The sequence below is a fragment of the Clarias gariepinus genome, chromosome 15 (assembly GCF_024256425.1).
Source record: "Clarias gariepinus isolate MV-2021 ecotype Netherlands chromosome 15, CGAR_prim_01v2, whole genome shotgun sequence".
NCBI classification, from domain to species: domain Eukaryota; kingdom Metazoa; phylum Chordata; class Actinopteri; order Siluriformes; family Clariidae; genus Clarias; species Clarias gariepinus.
In genome coordinates this window covers 25,052,708-25,073,962 of record NC_071114.1, presented here as the reverse complement: position 1 = coordinate 25,073,962, position 21,255 = coordinate 25,052,708, and the positions used below count along the sequence as shown (strand labels likewise).

Genomic DNA, 21,255 nt, shown 5'->3' with positions numbered 1-21,255 from the left:
TTTAATGTTATGGCTGATCGGTGTGTTAGAACGAGATATTACAGCTAGTACTACTGCCCGAGCAGCTCTTATTGAAAATGAGTCAACACCATCTGATCAATCAGGTTTAAGAGATCATCAGTGCATGTGGTATAAATTTGGTTGACTCAAAAGGTTTAGAATTATGGAGGCACGCCAGGCGCACCAGAAAGACAGCAGGCACAGTGGGCGAATGCATTTAAAGGGGATATCCCAATACCATTATGACAATTTTAGAAAAGAAGGGGATTTTATGCTTAGACCTCCAAAAAGCCCTAGATACTGGGGAAAAAAAAGCATCGCACTATGTGGTCACCAAAAGAAAGTTACTAACCACTTTTCGGGCATAAGTTTAAGGCATCGTCACAGTTGACCTGATTGAAATATCAAAAATCCTTCTGCAATTGTGCATCCTCGATGTCTTTCTATCACATAGGCCCTGTTTCATGGTGATTGAATAAATTCCCTAGGAGGAGTAGATCAAATTTCTTCGGGTTCGTTTTGGCAAATGACACAAAGTAACTGATTTCCTGTTAAGTTGAGCAAATGACATGCAATGTGGAAGTTTCATCAGCTGAATGAGCTCAAAATTTGTACAAGGTTTGTGTACAAGTTATGCAGCAAAAACTCATGCTAGGGCCCTATGCCACATCCGGGGCCCATATTCTCAGGCATCCTAATGGCAGCAGTTTCCAAAACCCAATTTTCATGGTTTTTTTTTTGTTGAGTTTTTTTAAAGACCCCCAAAAAGCCCAACAAGTTTTGGGGAAGAAATCCAAAGGAAAACAATACGGCCCTTCACACACTATGATGACATAGGGTTGATGTCATAGTGATTGGGCCCTAATTCACACACTATGACATAGGGCTGATGTCATAGTTCTTGGGCCCTAATTCACACACTATGACGACCTAGGGCTGATGTCATAGTGCTTGGCCCTAAAAATCAAAAACCTGACTCCTCAGACCAAGGATTGTAGATCTTATGATAGTTTTTAATAAGGACACGGGAAATAAATCAAGCAGTTCCTTGTGAAGAAATTCAAAGTGCTACGTTTAACAGCTTATACAATAAAGGCATACACTCCTTTCACATCAAGCTTTTAAATATAATTACAGCATTGTGCACTAAGATATTAATAGTACTACAATTTTCAAAGACAAAAAGAGCATTACATAAAAGCTTATATGATCCACTTCATGTACTACAATAATCTTTTCATCTCAATCAGACTTTTATGATACGGTAAAGGGTGCTGCTTTTGGTTCCTCCAGCACCTGCTTCTTCTTAACCTTGATTCCCAAAAGGCTGCATATCTTCATCAGCATTAGGTCTACAATTTCCTCCTCTTCAGATGGCTAAAAGGGAGAGGCAACATTTTAAATGGGTTGGTTTAAATTGTTGGTTTAACTTAGTATAGTTGTGGGGGAAAAAACAGGTTCATCCATGTACCTTATGATGTAGCTGTTCTTCTGAAAATGCCACCAGGATAACAGATATGAATAGGTTTAGAACCACAAACGTCATGAAGATGATGCAAGACCCAATCACAAACGCACCAAGAACAGGATTGTAATGCAAAACCTTTGGGGTTTTTTTGGAAACAAAAAAGAAAAAAGAAATTATGAATTCCAATCATCGAAGTTCATCATCGTTATTGAGAAACATGTCATGAAAAGATGATATCACGTACCTCTTCATAGTTGAAGATCCCAAGTTGTAAGCTTACAATGGTCTTGGCAGCATGGAGAAGAGTGTGATATGAATAAAGCTTCCAACCGTACATTAAATTACACTGTGGAAGGATGAACTAGATGAGAAACGGTAATGGTTTTACATTTTGTGTCTTATCACTTATTAAACCTGATCTGAGCAAAATAAGATGAAGCAATAAAGTTTGTAACATGAACACAACCGAAGCTTGTTAGCGCTGATAAGCAAATACTGATACACTAATCAAATTCAATGTCAAATCTCTTACAGCAATGGAGTAAGCCAACAACATAATTGTCATGACGATAATGAAGCCAGAGATGTCGTTCCACGCCCGACGCAATGTTGCGGTGATCATTTGCAGTTTAGGGTTGAGGCGCAGCAGGTGCCACAGTTTAACCGTAGCCAGCAAAACCAGAAAAGCTATAAGGTATCCAAGAACTCCATCTGCTGTGGCAGTTTCATAAAAGCTAGCATGTCTGGAACAGGATTTGGCAAAGGGTTACTGGAGATATATGGCAAGCAAATGTAAGCTGACAATAACTGATTAAGGCATAATCGCTTATTATCATATCTTAAATTCAAGGGATTAAATGGCTAAATGCACTAACTGGTCTTTGTGGTTTTGATAGTACTCGATGTCTTGGTTGCCCAACAGCTTCCTCTTGATGAAAACGCACAGTGCACTCCAGCTTAAAATAATAATGCCTAGCTCCAAAACATTCCATTTGCTCCTGAAGTATTCCCACTTGTGCTGTTTCATAAGCTTGCCCTGTTAAAAAAAAAACCCAAACAAAACAGGATGTCCTTCTTATTTTGTCCACATTTTCTGGTATGATTCTACTGTATCATGAATCAACCATTATCAAGCTTGACAGGGAGCGCTGACCTGCTGAAACATGTAATGAAGAATGAAGAGAAAATAGATCGTCTCAGAGGCCATCATGAAAATATGAAAACCACCAGCTGACTGATAAAGGCGGACACTTTGCAGGTCACTGCGATACTGAAATGCTCCTATGAAACAGATAACAAAAAATCACTGATAAACCTCTTGGCTCTGATATAATCCAACAAAACTAAAAATTTGCATACACACACACGCAAAAAGGATGAAACTCACCCACTGCTGTGGTCTCAAACATCAGCGTGACCATGCAGAAGAGGTTGACGTTTGCATTATACACTGTGAGCTCCACAAAGATAGCCCGAGTGTATTTGTCCACCCAGATGTTGTCAAAAAGGTACTGAAGCAAACTGTGAAAAGAAACAATGGAGATATATTTTAGAGTTCTGAATGCAGGGAAACAATTTGGGATATATTCTAGAGTTTTGAATGCAATTAAATAAGCTGTAGTGGAGAAGCGGGTGTTTCAGGGGGTCGTGTTTCAATTTCAAAGGGTGTTCAGGTCAAATCGAGACTTAGGATGAAATTTATTGTTAATGAAGGCGTAAAACCGATAGACTTTTCCTGAGGACTCTTAGGTGCAGTAAAACACCTGAATGGTGCAAACGTTGTAAAGAAGCCAGTATGTCCGTGAATGACGATCCCGACCGAGGTGGCTCAGATCTTTGAAAATCAACTGATTACCTGCCAACTTGCAGAAGAGATGCATTTGTCTGTGAAAACTGTACACACAATCATTCACCAACACAACGTGCAAATTAAAGGAACTCAGCTGGGAGTTATTGCCACATCAACTGTACAGTCCTGGATTCGCTCCAAGCCATTTCCACATGATCGGGACATTAAAGGAGTTCCCGGAAGGCCAGCATTTCAGCGGTAAAGCAGGCAGCCTGGTCATGGTGCCAGTGTACTGAAAAATCGTTCAACCTTGATGTATTCCAAGCACTAGTGAAATACTGGGATTAGTGTATCAGGGTTTATATAGAGAAATAAGGGTAGTTTAGTCTGGTATTCTTCATAGTCAAAATTCCCGGGTTTGACTTGAACGCACTTGCAAGTGGATTACATTGCTGAAACTTGAAAACTAAAAAACTTAGCATAGACTTTATATCAAAGCGCTGTCGGGCACTCAGTTTTGACCCGTCAGAAGGTGGTGAATTACGCTAACTGCATAGCCCAGGCATTCTAATACATTATCGTTGTTATAGTAACAGGTCACAACTATAATAAAATTTGTATAGAGTGATGTCCAGATGCAGGAAAATCTCCAGGACAGACTTGTAACAAGACACTATGCATTTTTTTTCTCTTTTAAAGGTCAAGAAAGAAAGCACTATCTACCCTCTTCTGCATACATGACCTCCAAAAAAAAAAACCATGACAGACTAGTGTAGCAACTATAAAAAAAATCTAAACTGTAAACCTTACACGATACTCCAAGCTTCTCCTCATTCCTGCACATTGGTATGACATACCTGCTTGCATTTTCTTTGTTGGGCCCCAGATCCACAACAAAGCCGCCACCTCTGTAGAAAGCCACCCTACCCCAGATAGGGTGTGTCCTCAGTCTGGACTGGGTTTGGTACCGCCATGGCATGAGGAGACTCTTTGACAAGTTTACATCATTTGATCTGTTCCAACCTGGACCATAAGAACCCATGTCTTCCACTTCCCAAGAGTATGGAGCATGGCAGTCCTGAATGGAGCGACTCATGAAGCTGGAGGTCCTGCAGGAGTTCTTGTGCACTCGAACCTGCCGGAGTCGAGCATTGCCTACAAGCTTAGAGTTTCCATCTGTGATGAAGCCTGACAATAATGACAGAAATTCATCAGACTTCATCAGCATATTTGGTCAAAATGGGTATACACTTTATATAGAGGTTAAAAAACGTACCTGGTCGTTTTCCAAAAACGTTATTTAGGAGAGTGGTGTTTGTCCAGGTCAACACATCTTTGCAGTTCATGCTGTCCGTGATGCCGTTCCTGAAGCTCTGCTGGATGTGTTGCGTGAGATAGTAAGCATTCGGGTCTCGCTGACCGTAAGCCACCAGGAGTAGCATCCACAGGAAGCCAAAGTAAACTGTAAATGAAACAGATGTCTTACACATCACTTTAAGTGTTACTGTTTAACCATCACACTACAGATATGCTCTTCTTACTGAGAATCTCCCTGATAAGTGCAAAGACTTTCTGTTCCTTGATCATGTTGCTCTTCATCTTCTCAATGTCAGAGGGAGGAGGAGGCTGATAGAAACTGCATGTGCTGTCCCTCCTGACAATGCATATCCCATCAGGATCATCTGTAAAGCATAGCATTGATGAATGTTTGTTTTAAAAAATGTTCTAGTGAAGAACATTTATTCTGGTCCGCATTATGGTCGATCTCAGTTGGAATACTCGGTTAGAATACCTATCTCGTATTCACTCATTGACACATTGGAGTAATTTAGTATAGTCAGGACACTAACTGGACTGGTTCTGAAAGGTTTAAAGGAACCAAAGAACTTGGAGGAATCCCATACGGTCATGGGGGAAACATCCACAGATGTTAACCCAAGGTTAGGACTAAACAAGAGCTGTACCCGTTACACCAATGTGTCCGTACACATCCTGGAAATCTTTCTTCAAATTTTCTTACCTGTACTTGATATAGCACCTTCAATTGGAACATCGCTATATTCCTCTTGATCAACTTTCTTTAGGACTAGCGCAAAGAAGACGGCAAATCCAAGCACCTGAATAAAAAAACAGCAAGTTTTGATTTTGGCTCAGTGCTTAATACAAAAGGAATCAGATGAATCAGAATATGTTACCTTAATAGGCTGGGTAATGAAGAGACTCTCGAAGAAAGACACAAGCATTGAAATAAGCCAGCTGACAGAGCGTTCCATTCCATAAGTCAGCCCATACATCATGGTAAAATACGCTGACACTCCACTGGTGGCTGCGACAAGGATCCAGGCAACAAACACAAACCACCAAGGCAAGCCTTTCTGACAGCACTTCTTACCACCATCATGGTCCTTCCCCAAACTGGAGCTGCAAGAATCCTGGTCCCTATTGGTGCTGGAGGAGAGATACGGCTCTAGCAAGCGTTTCATGCCTTGAACCTGCAGCACCGCCTGAACATAGCTCTCCGGTTTAGAGAATCGGGAAGGACCCAGCAGCCTCAGCTCTTTCTCCACATTTTGGAGTTGTTTGTAGAGATACTGCCTGTAGATGCTATTTTTCTCTTTCGGCATCTGCTCAGGGCTCCTCTCTGGTAATGGAGCAAAAAGAACAAAATGATCCTAAAGCATGTTTTTATGAAAATAAAAATCATTTGTTCATTTTTGTCTTCACTTTAAATTTCATACCATGAAGATTTACAGCCCCCAGAGAGATGGACAGCTCCTTTTTGGAGGCATCAGAATAAAACTCGCCTCCTATACGGTTCTGCTGACAAATTATATCTTCGACTAGTGACAGGAGATCATTGATATCCATTTTCTCAGGGTCAATCCTTGGTAACGGGCTCCTCATAGCCTTGGAGAGTGATTGGGCTATCCTTTTGATGTCCTAAAATATTAAGAGCAAATAGTAGAACATATTTAACATATTCCATGAAATTGCGTATCTCATTTTGGTTTAACTGTCAGTGTATGCTTGTGTACCCTGATTACAGCATGTGGTGTGATCTCCTTATAGTCACTCGGTGGAGAAGGAGGTTGGTTTGGCGACACCCGTCCTGTTTTTCCTTGCTTCACAGAATCAGTCTTAGACTGTTTAGGTGCTTGAACTGTCCTTCGTTCCCTTGGTCGGACGTTTCTGAAGATGCTCACAATAAGAAGGTTGATAGGGAACATTATGATGGAGCTCTGGAATCCAATCATCACTTGCTGCCAGGTAAACTCGATCTTACCTATAGTTAGAAGTAAATAAAGCATGATTCTTAATTTAAGTGATTCAAATTGTCATGATGAAGAAATGAATGGACATAAGCATGCATTACCCAGGTCCATGGTCTGCTCAGAGGGGTCAGTGGGAATCCCCCAGAACATGATGCTGGTCAGCATGGTGCAGAGCAACAGAGAGAAGCAGCATGATACACGCTGAACTCGAGTGAAGTTACTATTGGGTGGCCGATTTATCACTGAAAACCAGATGTGACCGTCTTGGAAATCCTTGGTGGTTTTCATAAAGAACAGATTACTGTTGAAAGACAAGCATACACGGTATATTCTAAATTGAACATAATTTCTTATGGTACAAATTGATAATGTACACTATATTTCCATAAGTACATGAACACCTGACCCTCATATCCATTTGGTGGCTGTCCCCAAACTGTGACCACAAAATTGGACATGCACAATTGTCTAGAATGTCTTTGTGAAGGTAGCATTAAGATTTCCTTTCCCTTGAACTAAGCTGAAATCCATAAAGATGGTTGATGTGTAGGAATTCAACCCTGACCTTAACCCCACTGAACCCCTTTGAGATAAACTGGAATGACGGTTGCACGCCAGGCCTCCATGACTGACATCAGTACCCAACCCTTTTGCGCTTCTGTGACTTCATAAGCACAGACCCTGTCGAAGCCATGTTCCAAAATCTAGTGGGAAGCCTTCCCAGAAAAGAAATTAGGTTATTATGACAGCAAAGGTAGCCCAGCTCAGCAGTAAATGTCCATAGTTTTGGAATGGCATATTAAATGCTTAATGCTTGGGTGTCCACATACTTTTGGCCATATAGTGCGTCTTCAAAGGCATCATTTTTATTTAAATAGTTACTCGAAGTTACCCACCTAAACCTTTTTAAGTCCATCTCTGTTGCTACAGGAAACACTTTGTCCAGAGTGCACTCTCCTACATCAATGGCCAGCCATGAACTGCATAAGAAATGCCACTTTTGCCCCGTCTCCAGATCTTGGACCATGACCTTATTAACATACCTGAATAGTAGACATTCAAAGTACTTTCTAAGCTCCAATATGAAGCGGTTGTGTGGAATAAAACATGCAGTGATAAGAAAAATAATCAACAACAGACATGCATGATATGATATATCTAATACCGTACTGTACTGTATGTTAAATGTTACAGCTATGGGAGTGCAGGTTAGTTTTGTACCAAGCAGGATGCTTCCCAGAATTATCATGCCATAATCTGATGCTCTGCAGCTCTCCAAGTGAGAAAGGAGTAGTGAGGAGGAACATGTCCACTCCTCCTCTTTCAAAAACCGGCTTGTCTGGATCAGTTAGATGGTGGGGCTCACTCTCTCCCTCAGAGCCCATGAGCGTCACTGTAACCTGTGGCAGCAGTGGGAATTGATTAAGAGCACTAAAACTAAAAATTGTTCCTGATTAAACGTTCATGGGGTAAATATACGGACCTGAGAGGATGTAGAAGCTCCTCGACGATGCCCAGTATTGATGGTCAGTAAGTAGCGATATTCAGCCAAGGGATCGTTGTCCTCTAGCAATGTGACTTTGACCTTTAAAAATCATATAACATCATGCATAAAAATCATTCATGAATATCATCTTCAGATAAATGTATGAGGGCGATTCAGTGATAAGGGTGTTTTTACGAGATTTCTTTGATGCTTTGGCTGCAGCTCCACTGAGGTACTCCTGCCACATTTTAAATTTCCTTAACCTTGACATTATATGCATATTTGTAAATGTAATATGACGCGGATACAAATGGCACCCAATCATGCAATCACTCATTAAATAGTATGCACATGATGTTTTTTATGTTAATAGTTGCTTAGAATAACAGGGCTCAACAAGATAAAGATGGCCACCTTTGCTGTGTCCTGGATGTCCTTTCTTCGGGCCCAAATCACAACCATGAGGTAGACAAGGAATATGGCACCCACAAAACACACCACAACAGGGTTGTTAACAAATGTGGCAAAAAGTTCAGCAGTCCGGGACACGTCAACCAGGTTGGGCATGACAAAGAATGAACTGCCAAAAAATGTCAAATGCGTACACAGACACTGGGTAATCAGTGGTGTGGTGCGAGGGCCAACCTAGAAAGACACATAAATGGATAAGTAAATGCTTTTACAGTCTATATTCTCTCTTGCTGTAGTCTGTCTTTAGAAAAATGTTCCTTACCCTGCAGCCATGGTCACTCCAGTTGGTTTCAGTCTCATCCCAGTATTTACACTGAGCAGCTATGGAAGTGATGAAGACTGAGGCATTTGAGGAGTTTACACCTGCTTGGCTAATAGGCCTCACCAGAAGATAATAAACCCCTACTTCCAGTGCTACATCCTTGGGGTCCAGCACCCATGCATACCTCTCTTCTACATCGCACAGACATAATCACAATCAACAAACAGGTTTGTTGCATAAGTTCTTAAAGAAGAACTCCACTCTGAGACAGCTGAAATATTTGTGTTGTAATTAGCAATTCTGGTGGTAACATATGCATTGTTTTTTGGATTTCTATTCTATTCACACAATTAGTCAGTGTTTGTCTGCTGTTCTTATGTGCCATGAGAACATGGTGTCATATTTATGAGAAGCCCAACGAATATAGTAGATCCAGAATAGTGAAGACAGCATACGTTGGACTTCTACAAGACGTGTGATGTGCGCGAATTCTTGACAAATTGAGGGAGTAAAATGCCACTGGATCTACTATGTTCTTTGGATAGAGAAAATGTCAGGGTTAAATCCCACCAGCACCACTATTAGTGGGTCAAATGGCATTGTGGGTAATGTCGGAAACCGTTAAGCAAATTGAAAATTGGCTAAGATGCCAATTAAAGAATCAAATTTTTTACAAAATTTGCATGGCACTGGAGATCACATTTTCATTATGATGATTAGTTATAAGTAAATCGTTTAGAGTGGATTCTTCTTTAACGTTCTGCTTAAATATAAGAGAATAACCTGTTGAATTTCCTGGTTGAGGGAGCTGAATTGTGGTCTTGTAGTGAGTGTTGTTTGGGTAGTGTTCGAAACCCAGGAGTAAATGTAATAGTATCTCTTCTGAGGGGTCCAGCTTCAAAACCAAAGATATGTTTGGCGTGGTCACATTAATGACCAAGGTACTGTAGTTCCCCAAGTCCAGTAACGTGCTGTTAACTTCAGCCTCTTGTCGTGGTAAGATGATCTGGAAAACAAAACAACACAAATAGAATATATGCACAAAAATAGCAACCGTATGAGGTCATAGACATTATTGCTTTCATGAACATGTGCATCGATGTTTAGAAGGTTACACTACATGGGGAGTTCAAGTCAATCTTGGACTTGTGGTGATGTATTTGCAGATAACTTTAAGCACGGTATGGTGATGTGACTCTCAGCTGCACATTTGAAAACATTTGAATGGTGCAAATGTTGTAAAGAAGGCTGTATATTCGTGAATAGTGGCTTGGATACCACTTGGATTGTTACCGTGAATGTTCAGTTAGTGGAACCACTGATCCTTGAAATTCGACACCAACCGAGAGAGAGACACACATCTGTCTCTGGGAACTGTACACACAATCATCCACCAACACCAAGTTATTGCCACATCCCTAAGCCATTTTCACATGTTTGAGCCATTAAAGGAATTCCTGGGAGGCCACCATTTCAAACATGAAGGAGGCTCTCCAATCATGGCTTCGGCATACTGAGAAAACTTTCTACCTTGATGGTATCTAAGCACTAATGAAACACTGGGATAAGTGCAAAGGGGATTATATAGAGAAATAAAGGTAATTTTTACTCTTATAACTGTGTTCTGTTATTCTGCACAATCAAAGGTCCTGGTTTGACTTGAACACCCTTCAAAAGTAAAGTCATTTTACCTCAATCTCTTCAGTGAGATTTGATACAGGGATAACAGATCCATTCTTTCGAGTGATGGATAGAGAAGCCACCGCTCCATTTATAGGCTCGCCGTCTCTCCAGGGGAAAGGGTTTATCGCAAAACTTAGCATCTATGGCCAGACAAGAACACATAAACTAAACAAGAATATAAACTTAATATACTAATCAAAGGATAAAAAAGCAAAAAGATAGCAAAACATGAGCAAGTGCTTTGTTGGTAAAAAGAGACAATCATTAAGTATTAAGGTGAAATTCACACCCGCACATCCACCGGCTCTTCTGAAGGGAGCACATTAGGACCCAAAGACGGAAGCACGAAGCTGGCTGAGCTGTTGTGCTCGATACTGAAGGGCTGCTTCTGTAGTGCCACTGCTGACATTCTGATGAAATAAAATGTAAACACATTTCAATACAGTTGAAAGTCTCTGTTGACCAAGTGATATTTTGAAAGAAGTATTGACCATGTGTGCAACTAACTATAGGATTGTCAAACTGCAAACATGGAAAAAACTATTTTTAGATTTAAAAGAACTACTAAATACAGACAGAGATGGTGAATTATATTTAATATTTACAGTAAACACATGGAATAGGAAAGCATTTAAGCTTTAAGCATGTGCTTTCTCACAAATTGTCTTTATTTTGTAAACTCCTTGTGATTATACATCAGTCACCATCATAATGTCATTATTTCATTTCTGCCTCTCTACTGCGTATCTTATTTTGAAGTGGTATTTTCTATGTACTGTACTATGTGTAAATAAGGATTCGTGTTTTCACACAGTCTGGTCTCTCTTGTAGTATTGCTTAAAGCTTACCTGTTTACATACACACTGATCTCAGACGTGCTAACGATGATGGGCTCTTGGTCTACGCTTACACCAGCCAGTAGCGCACTCTGTACGTTGTCCGCTGCAGTTAACAAGTTTTCTGAAATGATTTCCTATAACAAAGGAGAAGCCAAAGAAAAAGTTAAGATACAATCATTTATACCACAGTTCTGTTGGATTCTTAAAGCTGATTGGCCAGATGGTATTTGATTATTTATTTATTTATTATAAGAGGCCTATTTTCTACGTTTGTGTCATCTGGCCCACCATCATCAAACATCATCTGGAGATTGCGAGTTTGATTCCATGATCAGAGCATGATCAGAGCATATATATATATATATATATATATATATATATATATTAGGGCCGGGACTCGATAAAAAAATAAATCTAATTAATTAGAGGCTTTGTAATTAATTAATCTAAATTAATCGCATATAAATATTTGACCTGAGAACAGTGAGAAGTAAGTTTTTTCAACTCATCCAGTGAGAAACGTTCCGCGGTGCAAAAATAAGTGCGATTAAAATGCGTTAAAAAAAATTAACGCGTTATTTTTGTGTAATTAATTAATCTAAATTTACGTGTTAAAGTCCTGGCCCTAATATATATATATATATATATATATATATATATATATATAAAATCCCACTAGGGACCATAGAGGCCGGAGGTGACCACTGTATTTATGTCTACAGTATAGTACCGGTTAAAAATTTTGGATTTATTTTTTCTACATTGTAGAGCAATACTGGAGATTTCCAAATTATGCAACAAGAGATTATTGCATATTTGGATGCCTTCAGCATGTATACATGTATACAGTAAGTATTTTATTCTGTAAATATGCTGAGGATCACCCGGAGTATGATACCTGCTGGTCTGTGCTGGCAGAAGCTTTGAGGATGTTACTGGCAGCCTGAATAATTGGTGTAACCACCTGCCTTGTTACTTCCTTGTCATCCCCCTCAGAGAGCGTTAGAGAGACCAGGGACATACTGAGGTTTGACAGAAGTGAGCTGGCTTCCAGCTGCAAACAAGGAAAAAAACATTAAATGGTAAAATATATTTATATATATACTTGACAACTACAAATTACCCAGTATAGTCCACTGTTGAAACAGGTGTACTACCTGAGCTGTAGATGTCAGCTCTTTACTTTGCCTAGTGAGGCCCACTACAGCGTCAGCTGTCTTTTGCACTTCTAATGGGTTCCTGAGGGGGGCAGCACTCATAGCTGTGCCCAGGTCTAGCAGCATCTGCTCTCGTAGCTTCGGTCAGGACAAGCATATTTATCATTTAATATGCAGATATGTGAAATGATTAACAGTCCATACATAATGCTATATTGGCACCTTCATCTTTGCGTCTTGTTCTTGACCCTCGGTTGTATCCTCATTCAGCCTGTTAGAGACAGACTGGAACATCTGGGCTAGTGCTGCCCCTGTCAGCTTCCTAAGCTGCAACAGCTGGTCCACCTGCTTGGACACAAAGCTCTGCAGATCCTCCACTGTGGGCCCAACGCTTGCATCATTCACCTGAGATCATAAAAAACAGAAACAGGAATTGAATTAAAAAAATACAACATACTGCACTGTGGTCTTAGACTTTTTTTTTTTAACTTGACACATTAAGAATAAACTCACATTTCCTAATCTATTTGTTTAGTCTGTGTTTTGTGTATATTTAATTAAATATCTATAAAAGTTCTGATGTAATGTCTTTAGCCATGTACCTAGGATCTTCAGCTAAAAAGCTATATACGTAGGCCCCCGAGTGGCGCAGCGGTAACACGCTAATTAAGAACTTAAGATTCAGTAACTGGTCAAAAAACAGAATCCCTTCAGCGTTAATGTAGTCACCAGGAATTGCCTTTGCAGGGCAGTATAACTACAGTTTGCGGTATAGTTGTGTGCAAACCTGGACAGATAAGGTTGTGTTAATCTTCTGTCCTTCCAAGTTCTCAACAGTGATTGATACAGCAAGGGTGTTGTTGATGTTACTCCCCACTGGAAGAAAGAGTGACTCCACTGTCTGGTTATGGCCACAGTACAAGTAATCACCTATAGGAGAGATCAAACAAAGGACAGTGAAGTGTCTTTAGTTTGGACAAATACTGAAACGTCATGAGTATTGGAGGAAAAAAAAAATCGTACCAGTTAATGTTCTGAAGCAGTACATGCAGGGTCCAGCTTTGCAGAATGGAGAAGCCACAGTGCATGTGATATTAAAGGGAGAGAGACTGTCTCCAACAGTGGGATTAATGTTACAGGATGGCGGAGGGGACATTTCTTGCCCATTCGTGGCCACACTATCAGGTAGTAATGTTGGGAACAAAGTAGACGAGGCACCAAATATTGGGATGGTGAATTCAGCTGATCCAGATAAGCCATCTCTTACACCTAAAAAACAGAATTGGACCCGAACCTTATTAGCAAGTTTGATTCTAAATCATTTGTAAATCATTGACGATCTCCATATAAAACTAAAACTAAGTGAGACCCACCATAAGCAACAACTTTAATGTCCTGCTGTGCATTGACTAGAGTTGCGCTGTCGATTACAAAAGAGCTGACACCTTCCTTCTGTTTTATCAGTACGCTTTGTCCTTTTTCAGAATAACAGGAACTCAAGGCATCCTAAAATGATTGATACAAATAAACAATGAATCAGTACACACGAAAATGCAATATTAGATAAACATGAAGTTACTGTATTGTCAAGAACATAAATGCACTTACAGGTACAGGGTTTGTGTCCTCGATGTACCAAACCATTTGCTGACAGCCTTCACACTCCAGCTGCAGCTCAACATTTGCACCGACATTCACTGGGTTGCAGTTGGAACATCTGAAGCCATAATGGCATAAACATGAAGAAAGTGATGCAGTATGAAATAACATGCACAGTAAAAGAGACATTTCTTTTCATAGTAGAACAAGTAGAACAAGAACAAGCAGACTGGCCAAGGTAGCTACCATAGTGGGATAACTTATAGCAGTAAAAATATTTGTCTACTTGTTTCTATATGCACGCTGTGAAACAGAACATTTAGATATAGCAAAATATACACCATTAAATATACATAGTCATATTACTGCCCATTTATCCCTGAGTTAAAATGCAATTTTTTAAAAGTAGTTTCATTTCCCCACAGCAGCAAAAAACTCATTTCAGGAACTTGAACTATTACTACAGGTGTTCCACAAGGTTGTGTGTGTTCTCCTTTTGACTGCACATTCATTAACCCTTATGTAAAAATCCAGTAGTTTGCCGATGACACTACAGTCACGATCATAAGTTTGATGGGAGATTGAACAAGTGATCAAAAATGTGGAGGTGTCACCATAACACCATGAAGATGAACATGTCCAGAACAAATGAGATGTTGGCATGAGATTTCAGGAGAAGACCCAAACCTAGCCAGGACTCACCATCCTCAACCATGATGGCTGTAAAGGCCTTCACGTTCCTGGTGACTGCAAGCACCAGGGTTTGAAATGTGGCAGCAACACAACAACATTGTCTTCATCATTATCCCATGATGTACTTCCTGCACCAGGTAATGAAGTGGAGCACTTTTGGTAGGTACTAACCACTGCATACTGGGAACATCCCACCAGACCTGACATTTTGTTCAGCCATTACAGTTTGGTTCTTGTGGAAGTTTGGTCTGTGACTGATCTCCTGAAATCTCATGACAGTTATCATTGTAACAAGATAATCAGTATGATTTATTTTTACAGCTCATTGGTTTTAATGCTAATGCTGACCAACGTTTGAGTATATTAAAAGTTTCCTGGGTGAAGCTCACTAATAAAACCGGTTGTGAAGATGCCAAGAGTGTGCAGAGCTTTATCAGGAATATTGCTTTAAAATTAAAACATATTGATGTGTTTTCTGTATAATTCCATATGAGCTTATAGAGTTATAGAGTCCTACTTCTTCTTCTTCTTCTTCTTCTTCTTTATTATAATAATAATAATAATAATAATTATTATTATTAATAATACTTTTTAATCTTTTTACAGTAGAAAACAACAGTAAAAATGAACACAAAAGAAAATCTTCTATGATCATGTCTCCTGGAATGTGATGTAACTTTCTTAAATATTTAGTTAGTAGTTAATAATTTATAATATTGAGATCATGCTGTCTAAAATTTGCAAGGACAAACACTGCATACTTCACACAAGGATGTAAATAAAACATCCTCTTACGTAATGACTGGATTTAAATCACTTCCAGGAAACACAGAGATGCATTTGCTTGCTGTCTGTTCCTCTGGCTTCCCCGTTGTCTTTACGGCAGTCATAGAGTAGATTGAAAAGCTGTAGGGTGGAGGGAGACAAGTGGCTTGAACCTGATGTGTTTTAGTTGGACTACTGACATCACAGGGACAAGTTCCACCTGAAAAACAGAATAAAACGGCAGGTGATTCCAACACCATTATGCTTTATTGTATGGTCAGAAAAAGAAATTGTATAATTTACGTTTGTAGAATTTATGATGGATATAGTTATTTATTTAAATAAATAAATAAATGACCACTTACTGCAGTTCCAGGCAAATGTGTAAAGTTTAGCATTTCTATTTAGGCCATTAACGTCCAACATTATGCTACTCGTGCCTATGACTGGGTTCTCTGGGTTTGCAGTGATCGTCAGGTTATTGCCATTTATCTCCCCCAGATCCTCTGTCTAAAACGATATGGATTATAAAAAGGCCTGATATATGACATTTGCAATTTTGATAATGTAAGAAGTAAGTTTGTTTGCATGTTAAGTTGTCCACCTGGCAATCTAACAGTGTGTCTCCTGCATCTGCTTCCGCTGATGAAAACAAATTTGACACTCTGACTTTTACCCGCATTTGACCTGTAAAAGAAAATTCCTTGGGTTACTTTTAAAATGACCAGAAAGAAAGAATAAATTTCCCGGTGAAATAATAATAATAATAAAAAAAAACAATATCAACAGCACCTTCTATTTTACTAAAGACTCTGAACATCTGTACACTCCCATTCAGCATGTTATGGGTCTCAGAGAAGCTGTCGTTATCCCCAGACACCAGAAAGAGCACTTCCACTGGAGCACCACGATCCAGAGAGACATTAACATATAGAGCGGAGTCTGAGCACAGGTCCTGTTCAGGTGCCACAGAGGCTTGAAGACCGTCCACTGGCTCAACCAAGCAAAGTTCAAGAGGAGTAGACACATCTGGAGCCGTCACTCTGTTGGAGGCCAGGAGAGTAAGTTGATGGCATCCCAATCCCAAAAGCTGTGAAGCCTCTTCAGGGATGGTGAGGTTGTGCGGGATGATCCCTCTGACTTCAGGTGAGCGGACAAGCTCAGTGATCCCGTGCTGGATTTTGTATGTGACGTTAGTACCTGATGGATAGAAGTGAAGAATAGATCTACTGTATATCGCTGTTGCGGTTTTCATTAGTGAAGATGATGGTGTGAGTGGTATATTTTACCTGAACTGAGCTGCACTTGGATTCTCAGCGCATGCTGTTTAAGACCTTTGCAGTTTTCACTGTCTGTTGTCTGGTTTGAACTGTAACACACGATTTTGCTGAATTCCCCAGCAGGTTCTTGGATGGTGACGGTTTTCTGAGCTGCCACATGCCACTCGCTGGTGCTACACTCCACTGTAACGGTGTAGACTCCAGCATCTTGATACCTGTGCACTACATTACTCTGTAACCTGTAAAAAGAAAAGAGGAAACTTAACTGATTTTTGTGCTATTTTTTAACATTTTCAAAAAGAATTCTATCAAGTCGTTGTCATTTACTCTTCGGGCATGTAGGGGTCGATAGTGTGTCCATCCCCAGTATTCACACTGCATGTGAGATTTCCTTGAAAAGGGTGGAGCAACCACTTTATAGTCAAGGTGACATTATCAAAGACGGCAGCTTGCTTGGTAATCAGTAGATGAAGACCTGTTGGGCAATAAGGCAGTGGTATTATATTAATAAAGCATAAAAAAGTTTACATTTGACCTGACCCCAACTAGGATAAAGCATGTATTATGCAAAAGATTTTGCAACAGCCTTGAAGCCGTGTAATATGTCACGTATTATAGATAGATAACACATTTATTTGCTTAAGACGCTTGAAATCCTTACCCATATCTATGGTATCTTAATCATTATAATTAAATATACAGCAACTTAATTTTTATTGCTGCATGTTAAAATAAGAAGAGTGATAAAGAAAGATCTCTGACCATCTTTGCAGTGATAATCCACCGATAGATAACTTCCTAGTCCCGGGCAAGGCTCTCCAAAGGATGCTACGTCTGCTACAGCCTGGCATACCTGCAACCCAAGGCAGTGCTCTAGAGAGAGAAAAATAACAGTAATTGTTGTATACCAATATACAGCAATTTGTTTACCTGCTCAATTATGTTATTATCCAATCGGCCAATCGTGTAGTGACGATATATTCAGATATAGCTCAAGCTTCAGTTAATGTTCAAACCATACATTGGAATAAGGAAATCTTGACCCTTGATCGTAGCATGGTTGTTTGTGCCAAATAGGCTGGACCGGTCACATTAAAAGCTGGTCTGAGTCTTGCAGAAACTGTCTGCTGATCATAGAATGGTGCTAAAAAAAAATCCAGAGAGCAGCAGTCCTGTGGGTGGAAATTCTTTGTTGTTCGGAGAGGCAGATAGATACAGCTTCAGAAGACAATGTCAGGTTCCTCTCCTATCAGCCAAACCTGCACAAGAAAAACCTCACCTGATCATTACTCAATCCTCAACTGACTGGCTGATTGTATAATTGCATATCTGAGCAGGTTTGCAGGAATCCCCGATAAAGCATCATTTAAATATTTCTACCACTGTTCCATCCATACCCGACACCATATCCACCACATCCACCCAGCTGCACTCCTCCTGCAAAGATGAGTCGGGTGGAGAGCGTCCAGTCCTGCAGTAGTGCAGCGTCTTCCTGCCATAGAAGCTGTCGTCGATCTCTATAACCTGACCAGAGCCACACTGTAGTGTAGCGTTGTGTTCCAAACAGGCTAGAGCATGTCCTGACTCTAAAACAAATGAGACTTGAATTAATTCTTGTTACAGGACCTCAGAGGCTTGCCTGCAAGCGAGTATGTGTGAGTACCAAGAAGACTAACCAAACTCGCAGATAAAGTGGAACTCTTGGCTACAGTTTTGAGTTGATGCCCACTGAAACCCAGATTTCTTCACGATATAACCACAAGCGTCTCCAAGCTCAGGTTCACGGAGCCAGTTGGAGTAACTCACGTCAGATCCATCCAGCCAGGACAAGGAACCTGTAGGTGTGAGAAGGCAAGAGGAAGGTTGCTTGTTATATACTTGCCTAGCAATACTAGATATTTTAGTTTGTTAAGTAGCTAACTAGGAGTGACTTATCACGTAAATAAGCAATAGCTAGGCTTTAACTTTCTGTTCCACCAGTTACTGTTAAAGTAAACAGGCTAACCAGCCACTTAATATTATCGAATTAGGCTGGCAATTTATTTAGGGAAGCAAAGGGGATGCATATTTGAATCAAGTCTTTGCTCACTAAAGAAGTAGGGTCATCCTTAAATTCAATGCTAAAATATGGCGACTCTTTCTGCACACGGCTAGTTTTAGCATTGTGTAGCATAAGAGATCACAGCAGATAAATAAATAATATATATGTATTATAGTATTAGGAATGGTTTAAAGAATATAAAATGTACAACAACCCATTTTCAATATGCACAATGCGCAAAAGTACAACCATTAAATAAAACATATAGCCAGTCAGTCTTTCAGCTGCTTCCATCAAGGGGTGGCCACATCGGACCACCCAGTAGTCTACTGGGCACAGATTTTATGCCAGATGCCTTTCCCGACACAACCCTCCTATTCTATCTAGGCTTGGGACTACATCCAGTGTCCAGTGTCTGGATTTGGGCATTTGGGCATCAATTCCCCAAATAATACTAAAAAAACTACAATATAGAAGCAGAGTACTGTACAATTATTAAAGTTTTTTTTTGTTTTTTGTTTTTGTGCCACCCCTGGTATTAATATAAAAAAAATCTTATCATCCGCCACTAAAAGTGAAAGGACCACAAAACAAAAGCTAAGATCCCCTACAATGGGGACATGAAAAATGTGCAACAATAGGCACTCTTTTAAAGCTAGCCTCTTTGTACATGGCAACAAAAGAGTCTTCAGTAAATCAGACAGAATGACGCTTTTAGGACCTCAGTCAATACAACAAACAAGCCATCAAAAGGGTTCTGGCTATTCGAGATAATCTAATAAAAGAAATACACGCCATATAGATTGTCAGTTATCAGTTGTCAGCGTGATAGTGCATGATCAGAAACTGTGATTTGTGTCTGGTAAACATGCAGACACATTCCTGATAACAGTAACAAAGGTGCGGCTTGTGAGATAGTGTTTATACACTATTACTGTGTAAAGGGATAAAACACTTTATAGGAAAATAAACAACAATGGGGTTGTGTGTTGTGGTCGAATATTGATTATTTTCTCATTACAGCATAGTGTAGAAAGGAATTTTTTTATCTTCTTACAGAAAACCTGATCAATGATTATAAGCAATACGTCACATGCATTTGTGGCTCAAATGGTTTACTGATTGGAAGGTTGGGGGTTCGAGACCAGCAGTACCAAGATGCCACTGGTACTGGTACCTGGGGCACTGCATCCTGGCTGACCCTGTGCTCTGCCAACAGATTTCTAACTGGGATATGCAAAAATATCATTTCACTACACTATAAGGTACATTTGACAGAGTGTTAATCATTGACACAGTTTTTAAGTCTTTAAATCTATATTTTTGGAGATGTTGCTACAAAAATGATCAATCTTATGACCGGTCAGATTATTTTATTATAAAATTAAATTATTTCAGTAATAAATGCATTGCATTAGTTTAATTTCAAAGCTTAAAAAGATACTAAAGCTTGTGGTCTACCCCTTAGAACATTTCACATCCCATGTAGAGAACCATAGAGTAACCTAAATACAACTTTAATGAGTGTCAAGCCTTCTTTTAGCTCATAAACTAATAACAGTTAACCCGACTATCTATACAAAAACCTTAACACATGGCATAGAATATGACCCATATTTAGGTCCATATGTAGCATTACTCAAGACAAAACCACTTGCCCTCTGTGGCAGCGGATCCCATGCTGAGGTTGAAAGAGGCTGGTGCCAGTCCCAGCCACCAGTCCTGCTCTGACTGCAAATGTTTCTGAAGAAACTGCTGCGTCTCATCATTCTGGATGAAGGCCAGGTGTCCACCACCACGCTCACACCAACGCTGAGCTTCGAGGGAGCTGCGCTGCAGGGTCACAAACTCATAGCAAGAGCCTTCAAAGGCTTTTTGGTGATCAAGACAGAACACGGTCTCTGTGTCCTCTTCACTATTGATGGCAGTGACACCCAGAATGGCCAAAAGTAGAAGAGTGGAGAGAAGATGTGTATCCATCTTCTTGTCTTCTCCTGCATACTTTACAAGCAGTCAGGTCTGCGTCCACATTTAAGGCGGATTGACGGGGATTGACGTCAGTGTCCTGTGAAAGACAGCATGATTATACTAGTAGCTCTGGATGGCTGGGCTTTGTGCTTTCATGAGATTAATTAGAAGAATTGTCTCCGAACAGGGCAATAATGGCTCATGTGTAAATAAGAGCATTCTCTCTGCTGGTGCAGGCAGCCATTAACACCTCAAAAAAAAAAAGCCTGCATGGGCAGAGATAAGAGCAGGGATTAATCATGAATGAAAGTCCTCTGATATCCAAGTAGTTCTGGCTGCAGCTTAAATCACAGGGTGATATTAATGCCCTTGTTTTATCACATTATCATTTCAATGGTAAAAGATCATACACAGTGACTTGTATGATGGACGTTCTACATAACTTAAGGCTTGATCATATCAAATTTTATATATACACTCTG

The 21,255-nt window shown here is 40.0% G+C and overlaps 1 protein-coding gene across 1 annotated transcript; it reads right to left on the bottom strand.

The window, feature by feature from the left end:
- Positions 1 to 1,029: 1,029 nt before the first annotated feature.
- Positions 1,030 to 20,785, bottom strand: pkd1l2a (polycystic kidney disease 1 like 2a). The gene is made up of 41 exons (XM_053513322.1): positions 20,464 to 20,785; positions 18,441 to 18,599; positions 18,162 to 18,350; positions 17,527 to 17,637; positions 17,092 to 17,239; positions 16,774 to 17,003; positions 16,277 to 16,684; positions 16,089 to 16,171; positions 15,850 to 15,994; positions 15,515 to 15,704; positions 14,036 to 14,144; positions 13,801 to 13,933; positions 13,451 to 13,696; positions 13,215 to 13,357; positions 12,650 to 12,832; positions 12,428 to 12,565; positions 12,169 to 12,324; positions 11,280 to 11,404; positions 10,721 to 10,841; positions 10,440 to 10,571; positions 9,532 to 9,754; positions 8,749 to 8,939; positions 8,430 to 8,660; positions 8,013 to 8,114; positions 7,751 to 7,929; positions 7,426 to 7,572; positions 6,631 to 6,830; positions 6,293 to 6,540; positions 5,996 to 6,197; positions 5,453 to 5,898; positions 5,278 to 5,374; positions 4,799 to 4,939; positions 4,534 to 4,719; positions 4,115 to 4,445; positions 2,856 to 2,989; positions 2,622 to 2,749; positions 2,344 to 2,504; positions 2,001 to 2,211; positions 1,713 to 1,814; positions 1,472 to 1,603; positions 1,030 to 1,377 (listed from the first exon to the last, which is right to left on the bottom strand). Exons 1-41 carry the CDS (start codon positions 20,783 to 20,785, stop codon positions 1,255 to 1,257), a joined length of 7,386 nt encoding a protein of 2,461 aa, XP_053369297.1. The 3' UTR covers positions 1,030 to 1,254.
- Positions 20,786 to 21,255: the final 470 nt, after the last annotated feature.